The 12578-nt window shown below is 44.1% G+C and overlaps 1 protein-coding gene across 1 annotated transcript in view; it reads right to left on the reverse strand.

Annotated features, from left to right (window-relative positions):
* Positions 1–1550: 1550 nt before the first annotated feature.
* The window catches only part of BICC1 (BicC family RNA binding protein 1), a 228461-nt gene continuing 217433 nt past the window's right edge, over positions 1551–12578 (reverse strand). The window contains exons 20-22 of the mRNA XM_044659220.1: positions 7524–7623; positions 4568–4647; positions 1551–1589 (exon numbers count right to left, since the gene is read on the reverse strand). Of these exons, the coding sequence (XP_044515155.1) occupies positions 4592–4647; positions 7524–7623 (156 nt within the window). The 3' untranslated portion in view covers positions 1551–1589; positions 4568–4591. The remainder of the gene's footprint in view (positions 1590–4567; positions 4648–7523; positions 7624–12578) is intronic.

The raw sequence follows: 12578 nt of genomic DNA on the forward strand, positions 1-12578 counted from the left end.
CTTACAGTTTATTTTTATTCTTCCCTGTTGGCCCCACGTGCTTCTTTATGGAATATAAATTTACTCCATTTTGTTTGTATTCCCATTTTTCTTAATATTACCTTCTATCCCTCCCCCTCTAGTTTTGTATACATACATACATGCATACACACACACACACACACACACACACACACACATATATATATACATATATATCGTTTGACATTTCATCCTATACTGTTTGTCACTGTTACCTCTATGTAAACTTCATCTAGTTACCCTATTGGTAATAACAATTTTGAATATTTGACAATATCTCCTTTTCTTCTTGGGATCTAAATTGATTGAACTTATTAGGTCCCTTAAAGAAAAGATTTTTCCCCTCCCCCCATTCTCTTAATTACCTTATGGTGATTCTCTTGAGTTCTGTGTTTGGGCAGCAAATTCTCTGTTTAAGTCCGGTTTTTTCTTTCTGAATGCTTGGAAATCCTCAATTTTATTGAATAACCATACTTTCCCCTGCAATAATATAGTCAGTTTTGCTGGCTAGTTGATTCTTGGTTGTAGACCCAGTTCTCTTGCTTTCTGGAATACTGTGTTCCATGCCTTCTGGTCCTTCAATGTAGATGCAGCCAGATCCTGTGTTATCCTAACTGTGATTCCCTGATATCTGAATGACTTCTTTTTAGCAGCTTGTAATATTTTTTCCTTGGTCTGATAGTTTTTAAATATGGCTATAATATTCCTGGAAGTTTTCAGTTGTGGATTAAATGTAGGAGGTGATCTGAGGATTCTTTCAATTTCCACTTTTCCCTCTTGTTCAAGCATGTCAGGGCAGTTGTCTCTGATTATTTCTTGTAGGATGATGTCTAAATTTTTTCTTTTATCATGATGTTTTGGTAAACCAATAATTCTTAAATTGTCTCTTCTAGCTCTGTTCTCCAGATCTTTGGTTGAATCAATGAGGTGTTTCATATTCTCCTCAAATTTTTCATTTTTTTTAAAATTTTGTTTTATATATTCTTGCTGCCTTGTGAAATCATTTGTTTCTAGTTGTTGAGCTCTATTTTTTAAAGACTGAATTTCATCCCTGGCTTTTTGGTCATCCTTCTCCTTCTGGTCTGATTTTCTTTGTAGATCATCTTTTGCCTTTTTTGCTTCATTTTCAAGCTGGCCAATTCTGGCTTTTAAGATTTTATTTTCTTGTTTGTCTTCAGCCTCTCTTGCCTCTCTCGATTGCTTATTTAGTTCCTGAAGTTCTTGAGTTAATTGAATTTTGAGATCTTCCAAAGCCTGTGTCCAATTCGCTGGAACTCTTCTATTTCTATTTCATTTGCTCTCTTTCCACTTCCTTGAAAGAAGCTGTCAAATGTCATTTCTTTTCTCTTTTTCTGTTGTTTACTCATATTTTTTTTTACTTTTTTTGTTCCGCTAGTTTGAGCAGATGTATTTAATGATCTTTGATGAAAGATCTTCCCTCAGCTGGCAATGGAGATTTGTAGTTACTTTCTCGGCCCTCTGAAGATTTCTTGTCTTTCCAATTATTGATATTTAGCCTGTATTGATTGGATTAGTCTGTACTTCTTAATCTGCCTCGAGACTAAAACCTGGAGATGAGAAAAACAAAAAACAAAAAAAAAAGTGGGGGGACAAGGAGGAGTGTTTTTGCTGAGCTGTCCAACAGTGGGATCTCCCTGCACTGCTGTCCTTGTGTTTGATCTGGTTTTCTTTCCTCTAGAAGCCCTTTGTTCTCTATCTTGGTGTGAGGAAGCCAAGTGGTCAGTGGTCTGAGGCTTGGCTCTCTCAAAGCCTCCTTCTTCCAGGCATTTCTGCTGTGTTTCTCTGGTTTTCTCTTCCAGTCACCTCTCCATTGCCTGTGTTAACTCCCCGAGTCCAGCTCCAGCAAGGCCCTCTCTCCAGGCCTCTGAGTCCATCCACCCTGAGATTTCAGGGGCCACTGGAGATTCCGCACAGCACGTGGGGGAGGCGTCCTGGGAATCCTCTTCTATACCTTCAGACCCAACAGTTCAAGAATTGAAGCCTTTTTCTTAGCTTACCTCTTTAGCTGTGCAGCAGTAGGTTTCCCCCTGCTCTGTCCCTTGTTAGATTTGTTCCTCTTTTTTCTCGAAGCGCATTGTTTTCTATCTCAGTGTGTAGGGGTGCAGAGGTTTTGTTGTTTTTTTTTTAATTTTTTTTAAACCCTTGTACTTCGGTGTATTGTCTCATAGGTGGAAGATTGGTAAGGGTGGGCAATGGGGGTCAAGTGACTTGCCCAGGGTCACACAGCTGGGAAGTGGCTGAGGCCGGGTTTGAACCTAGGACCTCCTGTCTCTAGGCCTGACTCTCACTCCACTGAGCTACCCAGCTGCCCCTCTAGGGGTGCAGAGGTTTTAAGATTTGCTCCATCTAAGCCACCATCTTCCCAGAATAATTCCTACTTTAAATGAAGCACATGATGATTTTTTCACGGAATGACTTCAGTCATTTCTTTCTACCCAACAACTGGGCCAACTAACTACATGTGCCTCAAAGACAGAAAATCATGGAGGGGACCTTGTTTCCAAATCCAGAGTGGGTTGGGTGATTTTACCCACTTAGGGAAGTCCCAATGAGAAAATTCCAGGATCACCCCTTCTCTCTGCCATCTGTACTCTCAGGAGAGCAACCAGAGGCACTAAGAGGTTACATATGTCTTGGCCAGGGTCCCCCTGGTTCTGTCAGAGGTGTCCATGCCTTGACCTCGATCTTCCTGCCTCCAAGGCCAGCTTGCGAGGAGAGAGACCAGAAGACAAAGTGTGGGGCTGGATGGCAGAATTCTCCTGGATGAGGGCTTCTACTGTCACGCTCAAAACTGGTCTCCACTCTAACACCCAACCATCTGAGACCCTTTTTAAGTTTAAGAAATTTCACAGTCACTCTCCCTCTCCCAGCCCACTGCTGGAGGACACAAAATGGGAATTTTTCAACAGCTTCTCTAGATTTAATAAGGCTTTAGCACAAGCTTTGTGTTTGACTCATCCCAGCAGGCTAGATGCCCATTTGAAAAGTCGTAACCTTTACTATGGACAAGGCATGACTTGCTCAGGCAATAGATGGTACGAAGTTAAGTCGCTTAGCAAGATGGCGGGAACAAGGAGGTTTGCAGATGCCTGGCAATTCCTCCTCCAGTACCCCTAGGGATTGGCAACCACAGATTGGAGGGACCACTGATGGGGCTCAAGAAAATGGCCCCTCTAACCCCACCTTCACTCTCCTGAGCCAAACCACCCTCATGGTGAATCAGGGATGCTGGTTTAAGTAGTGCTGAACCCAAATGGAGTGTACGGACTGCCAGGAAGGTAGTGACCTTCTCATTGATGGGGATTCTTGCAAGCCAAAACCGGATGGGAACACTTGTTGGAGAGACTGTTAAAAGGATTCTTGCTCAAGGGGGGAGGGGACGTAAAACCTCTGAAGTACCTCCTACCTGTAAGAGTCTATGATTCTGACAGAGGATGGCCACGGTGGGAGAAAGGCCACTTGAATTTGCACAGAGAATGTTAGACCGTTCTAATGTGCCATCCTGGGCATCACACATAGGGTCTGCTTCACGGTTATAATCACTACAGCTCATGCTACTAAGGATGCAAAGAACTGAACAGACATGATCTCATTTGATCCTCGGAACAAGCCATAGTGGAAAAAGCCATTCTTTGCGTTCCCTTTTTATAGAAGAAAGTGACTTGTCCAAGGTCCCACATCTTCCTGAATCCAAGCAGAACTAACTCTGCCTGTCTGTCTGTCTGTCTGTCTCTCTCTCCCCTTCCCTCCTTACCTCCTTCCCCCAAGCCACTCTGCCTCTCTAGTAAGCATCTGCTGAATGTGTGAATGAATAAATACATCATTAACTCTCCAGACCACCCTAGGAAGCTGGCAGGATCACTATTCTTAGTCTTCATCGCATTTGACAAAAGGGGATACCAAGGCTCATAGAGGTTAGTGGATGGCTAATTTCCAGAGAACCAGGAGAGCCTAGGCTTCCTGACTTCTCTAGAGCCTGAGTCCACTGACTCTACAGTGTCAAAAAGCTTGAGGTCACACTGGCCCCAAGCCTTAGCCCCAAGGAGGATGCATTTGTGGGAATGGCTTCCATTGCATTCACTGGGGCCGGGGATTGGAAGTGGGTATTGGGAGAAAGTCAAAGGGGGCCACGAGGAGAACTTGACTTATTTCTCCACTGGCCACATCCTTCCCCTGGCACGAAGCACCTGGAAACCTCTGAAAAACAAGACAGTCCAGTAGAGACACTACAGACGTCATCTGAACAAACTAGCATCGGCCACCTCGAGGATCGTGCCGAGAAATGCCTCGTCCCTGGGGTCTTCGAGAGCACCCAGGCCAGGGCCAAGGCTGGCAGTCTTTTCAAGGTGCTCGGCCACTCTGATATCCTCAAACCCCCAACACATCAGAAGTCATGGGGGAAAGCCTTTTGGATAGATGACAGCAGGTTAAGCCCTGACAGTGAGCTGCTTTTTCTTTCATTTTTAAAAGCAATCTCTTCCTATGTTTCTGTTTCCAGCAAAGCTGAGGGGAGGAGAATACCAACCTTTCGTCCTTGCATTTCCAAGGGTCACACAATCCTGGCCGCCCTCAGGATCTTGTTGCGCATCTGACCAGAGTCACAAACTAAAAGAATAGGGCGGGAGATGTTAGATCTGACTGAGGCTGGGGAGGGAAGCCTGCGCTTTCGCTGGGTCCCTCGCTAGGCAGAGGGCCAGTGGCTACCAATGTCTTAAATAACGTAGTTTTGATTTTACAAGGAAACTTAAATGGGTTATGATGGCACTACAAAAGCTTTAATTTTCTTTGTCTTTAATTAAAAGTGTGAAAAGAAACAGGAGGTTCCTGGGTTCAAATCTAGCCTCAGACACTTCCTAGCTATGTGACCCTGGGCAAGTCCTTAACCCCCAGTGCCCAGGCCTCACTACTCATCTGCCCTAGAATCCATACTTTTGGGGTCTTCTAGCCCCAGATCTTTTTTTTCTTCCCAGATGGGAGGGCCTTCTTTTTACAGAAGGGGGAACTGAGGCCAAGAGAAGTGCCTTGCCTAAGATCACACAGAACCCCAGATCTCCCTATGGCCCACCTCCATTTTACCTAGCTTTCAACATCAAAGGTCAACACGGAAACGTGGCCACCTTGAATCAAGTGGAAACAAAGTCCTTGGGGCCGCCCCCCCCCATCCATCAACTTTCCTCTCAGACAGGCTAGGCTGAACAGAGAAGCCTTTGGGATTGTGGTTTCCCAGGGCAGCTCCGGTGCCAGGGGGCAAAAGGCATCACTAAGTTTGTGGGTGAGTTCTCCAAGGAAAACAAGTCACACCTCAAGAAAGTGTCTCCATCATGTTAGCTGGGCCTTCAAGAGCAGGGTCTGACTCAAACCCTCAACTCCCCTCAGAAGCTGATGAGCACCTCTGAATGTCCCTGTGGGGCTCCCCAAGATGGGAACCCCGATGGCTCTCCCAGGGGCCACGGAAAAGTCAAGGTCTCTTTGGGGAAAGACACAATGCTTCCAGGAACTGGTGACCAGTGGGAGAGCACAGTGGGGCCACTTCCCAGGCCACAAGCCCCAGAGCCTTGGCCAGGGAGTTCTTCACTCCATTAAGCAGTGACTTTTCCTGGGCCCCTAGTGGGAGCAGAAACTACAAACGCTTTCCGAGTCCCTCATCCACCAAAAAAATGGGGCAGGGTTCCACGCTGCTCTGGCTCATGCCACAGGACGGCAGGGCCGAGCCAACACATCAGGAGCAGCAGAGACGCTGCAGGGCTTGAGTTTCCCCACATTTTAAGGAGTCATCAAGCTTGCCTTCCCATGTCATAAAAGGTGAGAGCCGGGCACTCCTCCCACTTACTCAGCTCATCTCTGTGCAAGGGCTCCTCTTCAGGGTTCATTAGATTGATTACAAACCACAAAAGAAGTTGAGAAGGAGAACTGTCTACAGTCAGGCAGGACACTCCAAGAGAAGAGTCTGATTGTTTGGGGTGTCTTTTCTCCCCCCCTCCAATAAAAGGAAAACGCCATTTGCCCAAGACTAAAGTGCTGATTCATATGTCATCATATGGAATGACAGAACACTTTCCGAGGAGCACAGACAGAGCCTAAAGGGCCCTCAGGGACTCGGCAGTACCGTCCTCTTATCTCACATCCCAGGGAGCTGAAGAGACTTGCCTAAGCTCACCTAGCCAGGGATGGTCTCTGGATCCCAGACCTCCCAGGCCCTCTAGCCCAGACTCCTCATTCCCGAGGTGACTCGTCCATCCTCACAAAGCTGGCATCCGAATCAGGACTGGAACCCAGTTCCTTTGACTCTTTCCACTACTTACACCTCGAACCTTTTCTCCCTGGTGCTGATCCAATTAAGGATTCATGGACATGCTCACTGCATAGCCAGCCCTCCAGTGCTCAACCCAAAGCAGATGCTTGTACTATCTGGAGAGCCCAATGACTGCAATGCCTCGGCAACCTGACAAAGAGAAGACTTCCAGCAGGTCAAGAGCAGAAGCTGGGAGCAGCGGGTTCAGGCTGGGGATCTCTCTCAGACTGTACCTCAAGAGCAGTATTGTGAAGAAGAAGATGGTCCCCACTGAAGCAGCTTTCCTCAGTTGTTGGGGTTTTCCTCCTTTACTTTGGGTGAGGAAGAAGCTCCAAGGTGGAGTTTCAACCTCAAGACTTTCATGCGGAAATCTTGAAAAAGCGACCTCTTTGACTCCAGGCCTCCTTACGCTGCCCCCAGATGTATTTACAGCCTCCAGACTCACCACCAAATCACATTCCACCCACCCCAGAGACCTTCCAAGACAACAAAACAGCCAGTACGTCCTTCTGTGGCACTGGCGGAGACCTGACTCGGTTCTCTATGGTGGAGTGCTAACGGTTCTCATGGGATAGATCTGAAAGCCATTCTCTTCCTTCCTCTTGTGACTGCCTGTTGGACACCAACATGCCAAGCTGTACGTCAGAACCCCAAAACACAAAGCTTTCGGACTCCCGTCTCTGTCGAGTCCCAAGACGTAGCCAGGCCCTTTTCCTCAGGTTCAGTGCGAGGCAGTGCGCAGACCAGACGCCTGGCGTCTCTAAAGAAATCTGAAGTTCTTAAGTCACTGCCCAGGACACAAAACAGCCACCAGGAAAAGCATTCACACACAGGTTTTCCCACACCTACCTTTTTCCATGCATAAACCCCCTCTCCTCGGTAGGTATTTCTGAGGAGGTCTATTACAAGGAAATCACATTTTGAAAGACAAGTGCTTAGATTTCAGGGTTTAGGGATTCTCTTGGCACATTACACTTTATATAAACAACAGCAGACCCAGAAGACAATGACGACGGAAGAGAATCGGCCAGATGCCAGCACCTATTCTGTGAGCTCCGAATCTGGACAGCCGGTACTGTAAGGATCCCCAGAGAAGGGCCAGGCACGGATAGGTGGCCATCTGTACCCGTATCAATGACATCCCAGGTCTAGGGGCATCCTGGAAGCCTGCTAGCTTTCTCATAGTTACCTGAGATGGCGAGCAGCATTTTCCTTCTGGCCCCAAAGGTTGTAATCCCCAGTTCCTTTAAATCCTGATCTGTAAGGGTGAGGAATGTCTGAAGATCAATCTAGAGACAGAAAAAGAAAAAGAAGGTCCATCAGCAACGTGTGATTCAGCCCAAGAAAGACTGACTTCAGGGGCTAGCGCATCCCTGGCCTTCTTCCAATTTACCTTCTATTCTCTTTATATATATATTTAAAAGGGAGCTGATGCTTTCCGTAATAGAATAGAAGCTCCTTGAAGGCAGACATTTCATAAAGGAGGAAAAAAAACATCCGGACAGTTCACAGAATCATAGATTTTAGAGTTGGAAGGAATCTTAGAGATCAATGAGGCCAACAGTCTTTCCTTAATGGGCGAGGAGATCAGAGGTAGGAAAGGTTGAGTCACCCGGCCGGCACGCATCTGAGGCAGCATCTTGCCTCCCCAGCCAGCACTCTAGTCACTACATTGGCTCCAAAGACAATCGTGAGAGATGTCCCCTTGCGTAGCTGGGGCAGCTTGCTTGGCGATGCCCACACGGGCTTACCCCTCCACGGGGAGGTTCTAGGGAACCCATGACAATGATCTCTGAGCTAAGGTGACGTACTTGCACCCTCGGGGTTATGGATGTGAAAGTGGCTGTGGCACGGGTATTTACTGAACACCAGATACTAGAAAAAATTGTTTTGGATCAGGAATTAAGTTGGCAAATCAAAAAAAAATCCTCTTTTGAAAGAGAATAATGATGCTCTGGGTGTGAGAAGCCCCAAATGGCATCACAAAAATTTGAACCTGATTATAGCTTGGGGACATTTCAATTGTTTCAGGACCAATTCTTTGAGTGCAGTCAGGTTATGGGTGAGCCAGTGGGATGGAGTGTGAGTCTTGAAGTTCAGAAGACTTGAATGTGAACCCTTCCTTAGACACAAACTCTGCAACGCTGAGCAAATCACTCTTTTGTGTCTCTGTTTCCTCCTCTGTAAAAATGAGGATGATTACATCATATGGTTGTTGGCAGGGTCAACTTCTATAATATCTGTAATGTGCTTTGCAAATCTTGAAGTGGTCTGTCAACGTTTACCCTTATTATTCACATTATTATAACTGGCATAAGCAAAGGGGTCAAAATAAATGTCAAATTAGAAGAAAACTCAAGACAATGCGTGTGATTACAGCAGCTTCAGCCTGCCCTGCTTAAATAGGCTACCGATATCAAAAGAGACACAGATAAAAGGGGGTCTAAACAGCATCTGGGAATTCACAAAGGAGTTGCAAGGACACCCAAAGGGAAGTGGAGGCGCCCAGAGCTGGAAGAGCTAAGAGATGCTTAACCGTATAGGAAACAGTCTCTTCCAGGAGGAGGCCAAAGAGCCCCCAATCCACGTTGGCTGGCAAACAGTAGCCCAACCAAAAACAGCCACGCAGAAGACTGGTTTAGTCCAAGTTCACTTTCACAATTCGCTGGAGGAAGACAACAAAAATAGAGCAATGGAAGAGAATATGACTGTGCTGAGGATGGCAGGAGATCTAGCCAAGCTACATCATCTAAGTCAACTTGGAGATAAAATCAGAAGGAAGGCAAATAGCAAAACAGAAAATGGGATCTCCTGGCCTTCTGACTGGGCCCTATTCTCAGCGGTGAGGACAATGGAGACTCCCCACTTGGACCCCATGCACCTCATTAACCAAGCAAGCAGAACAAGAAAGGGGCATGGAGGACAGACCAGATGGATAGACACATCTAGAACAAGTCTGTGCTGGTGGGGACACAATTTACAAAGGCGCTCAGGAATTGACTTTTAATGTGTTCCAAGAAATGGGAGGTTTTTGCACTATGGGAAGATTCTAGATGATGCTTTTACCAAAATAATAATAATAATAATAATAATAATGACTGAGAAACTGGTGGCAACTAACCCAGGCTTGCTCTTCCTTCTCTGAAAATCTTTATGTAACTATCCAAATCCTTCAATAATCTGAGAAAGGTAAAGAGAAGACTAAAAACCCACCAAATTAACCAAAATAGGTAAAAGTGATCGATTCAATATTGGCCAGATTGTGAGGGTCCATTAGTCAATCAATTAGCTTTTTTTAAATAAACCTTTAACTTCCGTCTTGGAGTCAATACTGTATTGGATCTAAGGCAGAAGAGGGGTAAGGGCTAGGCAATGAGGTTAAGTGACTTGCCCAGGGTCACACAGCTAGGAAGGGTCTGGGGTCAGATTTGAACCTAGAACCTCCTGTCTCTAGACCTGGCTCTCAATCCACTGAGCTACCCAGCTGCCCCTTTTAATTAGAATTTATTAAGCTCCTGCTTGATAATAATAATAACAATAATAAGCACTGTGCCAGACTCTGGGGTATCCAAAGACAACATGAAGCAATTTCTGCCCTAAAGGAGGACATTTCATCAGAGAAGAACAACATGTATGTATACATATGTAGAGGAATATCGAGAATGGCACTCTTGGGGAAATCTTCACTGGTACAATGAGGTACAAAACTGACCGTATCCTTTGACCTGTGATCTCATTGCTAAGATAATAGCTACAGGATTTTATAAAAGCAAGCAACAGAAAGACCTGGCTGTATAAAAACACATTATCTATATGCATGACAACAACAAAAAACTAGAAACCATATATATGCATGTGTGTATATTTATATATGTAACAATATAATAAAAATATCAAAGAATTAATGAGAGAGGGGCTAAAAACACATACATGGGGTATTAATGTGATGGGCTATTATTGTATTGTAACAAAGACATAAGGGAGATGGCTACAAAGTTGATGCAGAGAGAACTAACAATTAGGACACATATCTTGACAACCATAAATCGTGGAGGAAATTATCAATATTGCAAATGAAAAGAGATCAAAAGCTAAGAGAGAAAATAAGTCATTATATCATTGTTTTGTTAAAGTACATTTTTAATCAAAGTGTAAATTATTCCCAGATATGGTGGTTTTTATTTGGGATTTCTATTCTCATTCTTTTTTGTTGTTGTTCCTTCTATGAGACTACTAATTTTCTAACATGTGCACCCAGATTCACTATCCCATCCCACAGAGGCTTTGAATGCTGTTAGCCTATTTTAAAGAAAGAATGGAATTTGGGGGGGGGGTAGTTTAACTATCTTTGTGGGGACTGTCAAACTGTCATGGCTGGAGAGAGACAGTGAGAGACACAAGGGGAAAGGCCAAAGAGAATTTTCTCCACGAGAGATCGAATGATTTAAGTGTCATGGAGAAATGGTAAGAGATGTTTATGAAAAAGAGTTTAACCCTGGATATTTTGTGCAAGAGATATACTGTAGAGAATATTTCCAGAAGAAAATTACTGAGAGACTTTGGCTACTACCATCCTGAGAGAACTGAACAGTTGGACTGAGTTATCTTGATGGTAATCTTCATAAGAATGGTTTATGTACACTTTTAGGTATCCTTGATGAAAACGAGAAGACCAGATCTGCTGCAGCAAATGACCTGTATTGTTAGGGTCATACAATTGACGGAGAGGCATCGAAGATATATAATCTGATTGTGCCCACTGCTGGTTGATTTTTTAAAAAATTAACTGGGTAGGAATAAACTGGAGCAACAAAGGCTATCTTCAAACAAGTTATCTAACACCTGTTCTGGGCTGTCTCAGGCTCCATCCATTTCCAGGGGGTTGCAAGTACTATTAGGTACTTCTTGTCCAAGCAAGACCTAAATGAAAGCATCTTTCTGCTCTTCCCCAAAGGGAGAATTAAATGAAAAGGAGAGGAGAAGAGAAGAAGAGAATATAGAAGTATTTATTACAAATATTTTTTACAACAAAGTAAATCACAGTCATACTGCTGGAAAAATGAAAAGAAGGAAAAGATCAAAAAGCCAAAAAAAAAAATGCTCACAGCGACTTATTGCTATCTCCATGAAAGCACATCAATGGCTAATGCTAAACTACCAACCTGTCCCTGGCATACTTAATAATGACCAGTAAAATATTTTTTATTTGTTTTGCTAAAGACATTTGGATGTCACAAGCATATGAACCCATTCTTACTATATAAGTAGCTTAAAATAGTTTCTGGATAGAAGAGGGTCTAATTGCCTTACCAAAATGTTTAAAAGCAAATTATGTGATTTATAAAACAAAAAATTTGCCAAGAACTTCCTTGTTCTTCATCCTCTATGTTCAACTTTCCAGGTTTAAGACTCTCATAATCCAAGATAGCGGAGTTGACTTTAATTCAATGATAGAGGTACAATTCAGATGTGGCCCTTTTCATGTTCTTTTCTAGATCCTAGTTATATAATCTGCTTATTGCCAAGTGAAGACTTCTTTCTGCATGCCTTCTGCCTCTAGGTAAAGATGGTTATAATGCTATCTAACAGCTTATATGCTAGTTTGTTCCATGAAGTACTACATACGTGTAACGGGATAGTGTGTGGTAATAATAAAAATAAAGATGCTCTCCAAAGTTCAACCAAAACACCCATGACAAGAGAATACTAGATGATTTCTAAAATGTCCACATGCCTCTCAAGCCCTTCCTATCAACAGGCTGATACTGAGACCAGGTTAACAAACTCCAAGTTTCATGGTTGGAGGAGAATTGTTTTTGATAACTTTATTTAAAGGATGAGGACAAAATCAAAGGAACACGCAGCTAGCCTTCCTCAAGAAGTACAATGACCATTTTAGTGGGTAAGCAATGCATCTGAATTCTAGAGCATATCAATGGACATGTAGCAAAGCACAGGCATCTCTTTTCTATTCTAGCTTCTCTAGAACAGAACCCAGGAGAAAGGGGGCAAAAAGAGACCCACCGGCATTACCGATAAGTCCCTACAGTTAGGTTGGTGGGGTGTTTTCCTAAGGGTTTCATCTCTAGATATGAAGGGGATTCCTTAATTCCTATTGACACGGTTTTCGTTTCTTTGAAGCTTGCTCCTTCAGGCCTGTCATAAACTCAGCAGAAACCTTTGGACCATCCATGGGTGCCCTAAAACAAGGTCTGGTGCTACAATCAGTAAGAGGGCTAGCGAC

This window comes from Gracilinanus agilis, chromosome 2, assembly GCF_016433145.1.
Source record: "Gracilinanus agilis isolate LMUSP501 chromosome 2, AgileGrace, whole genome shotgun sequence".
In the NCBI taxonomy this organism is placed as follows: Eukaryota; Metazoa; Chordata; class Mammalia; order Didelphimorphia; family Didelphidae; genus Gracilinanus; species Gracilinanus agilis.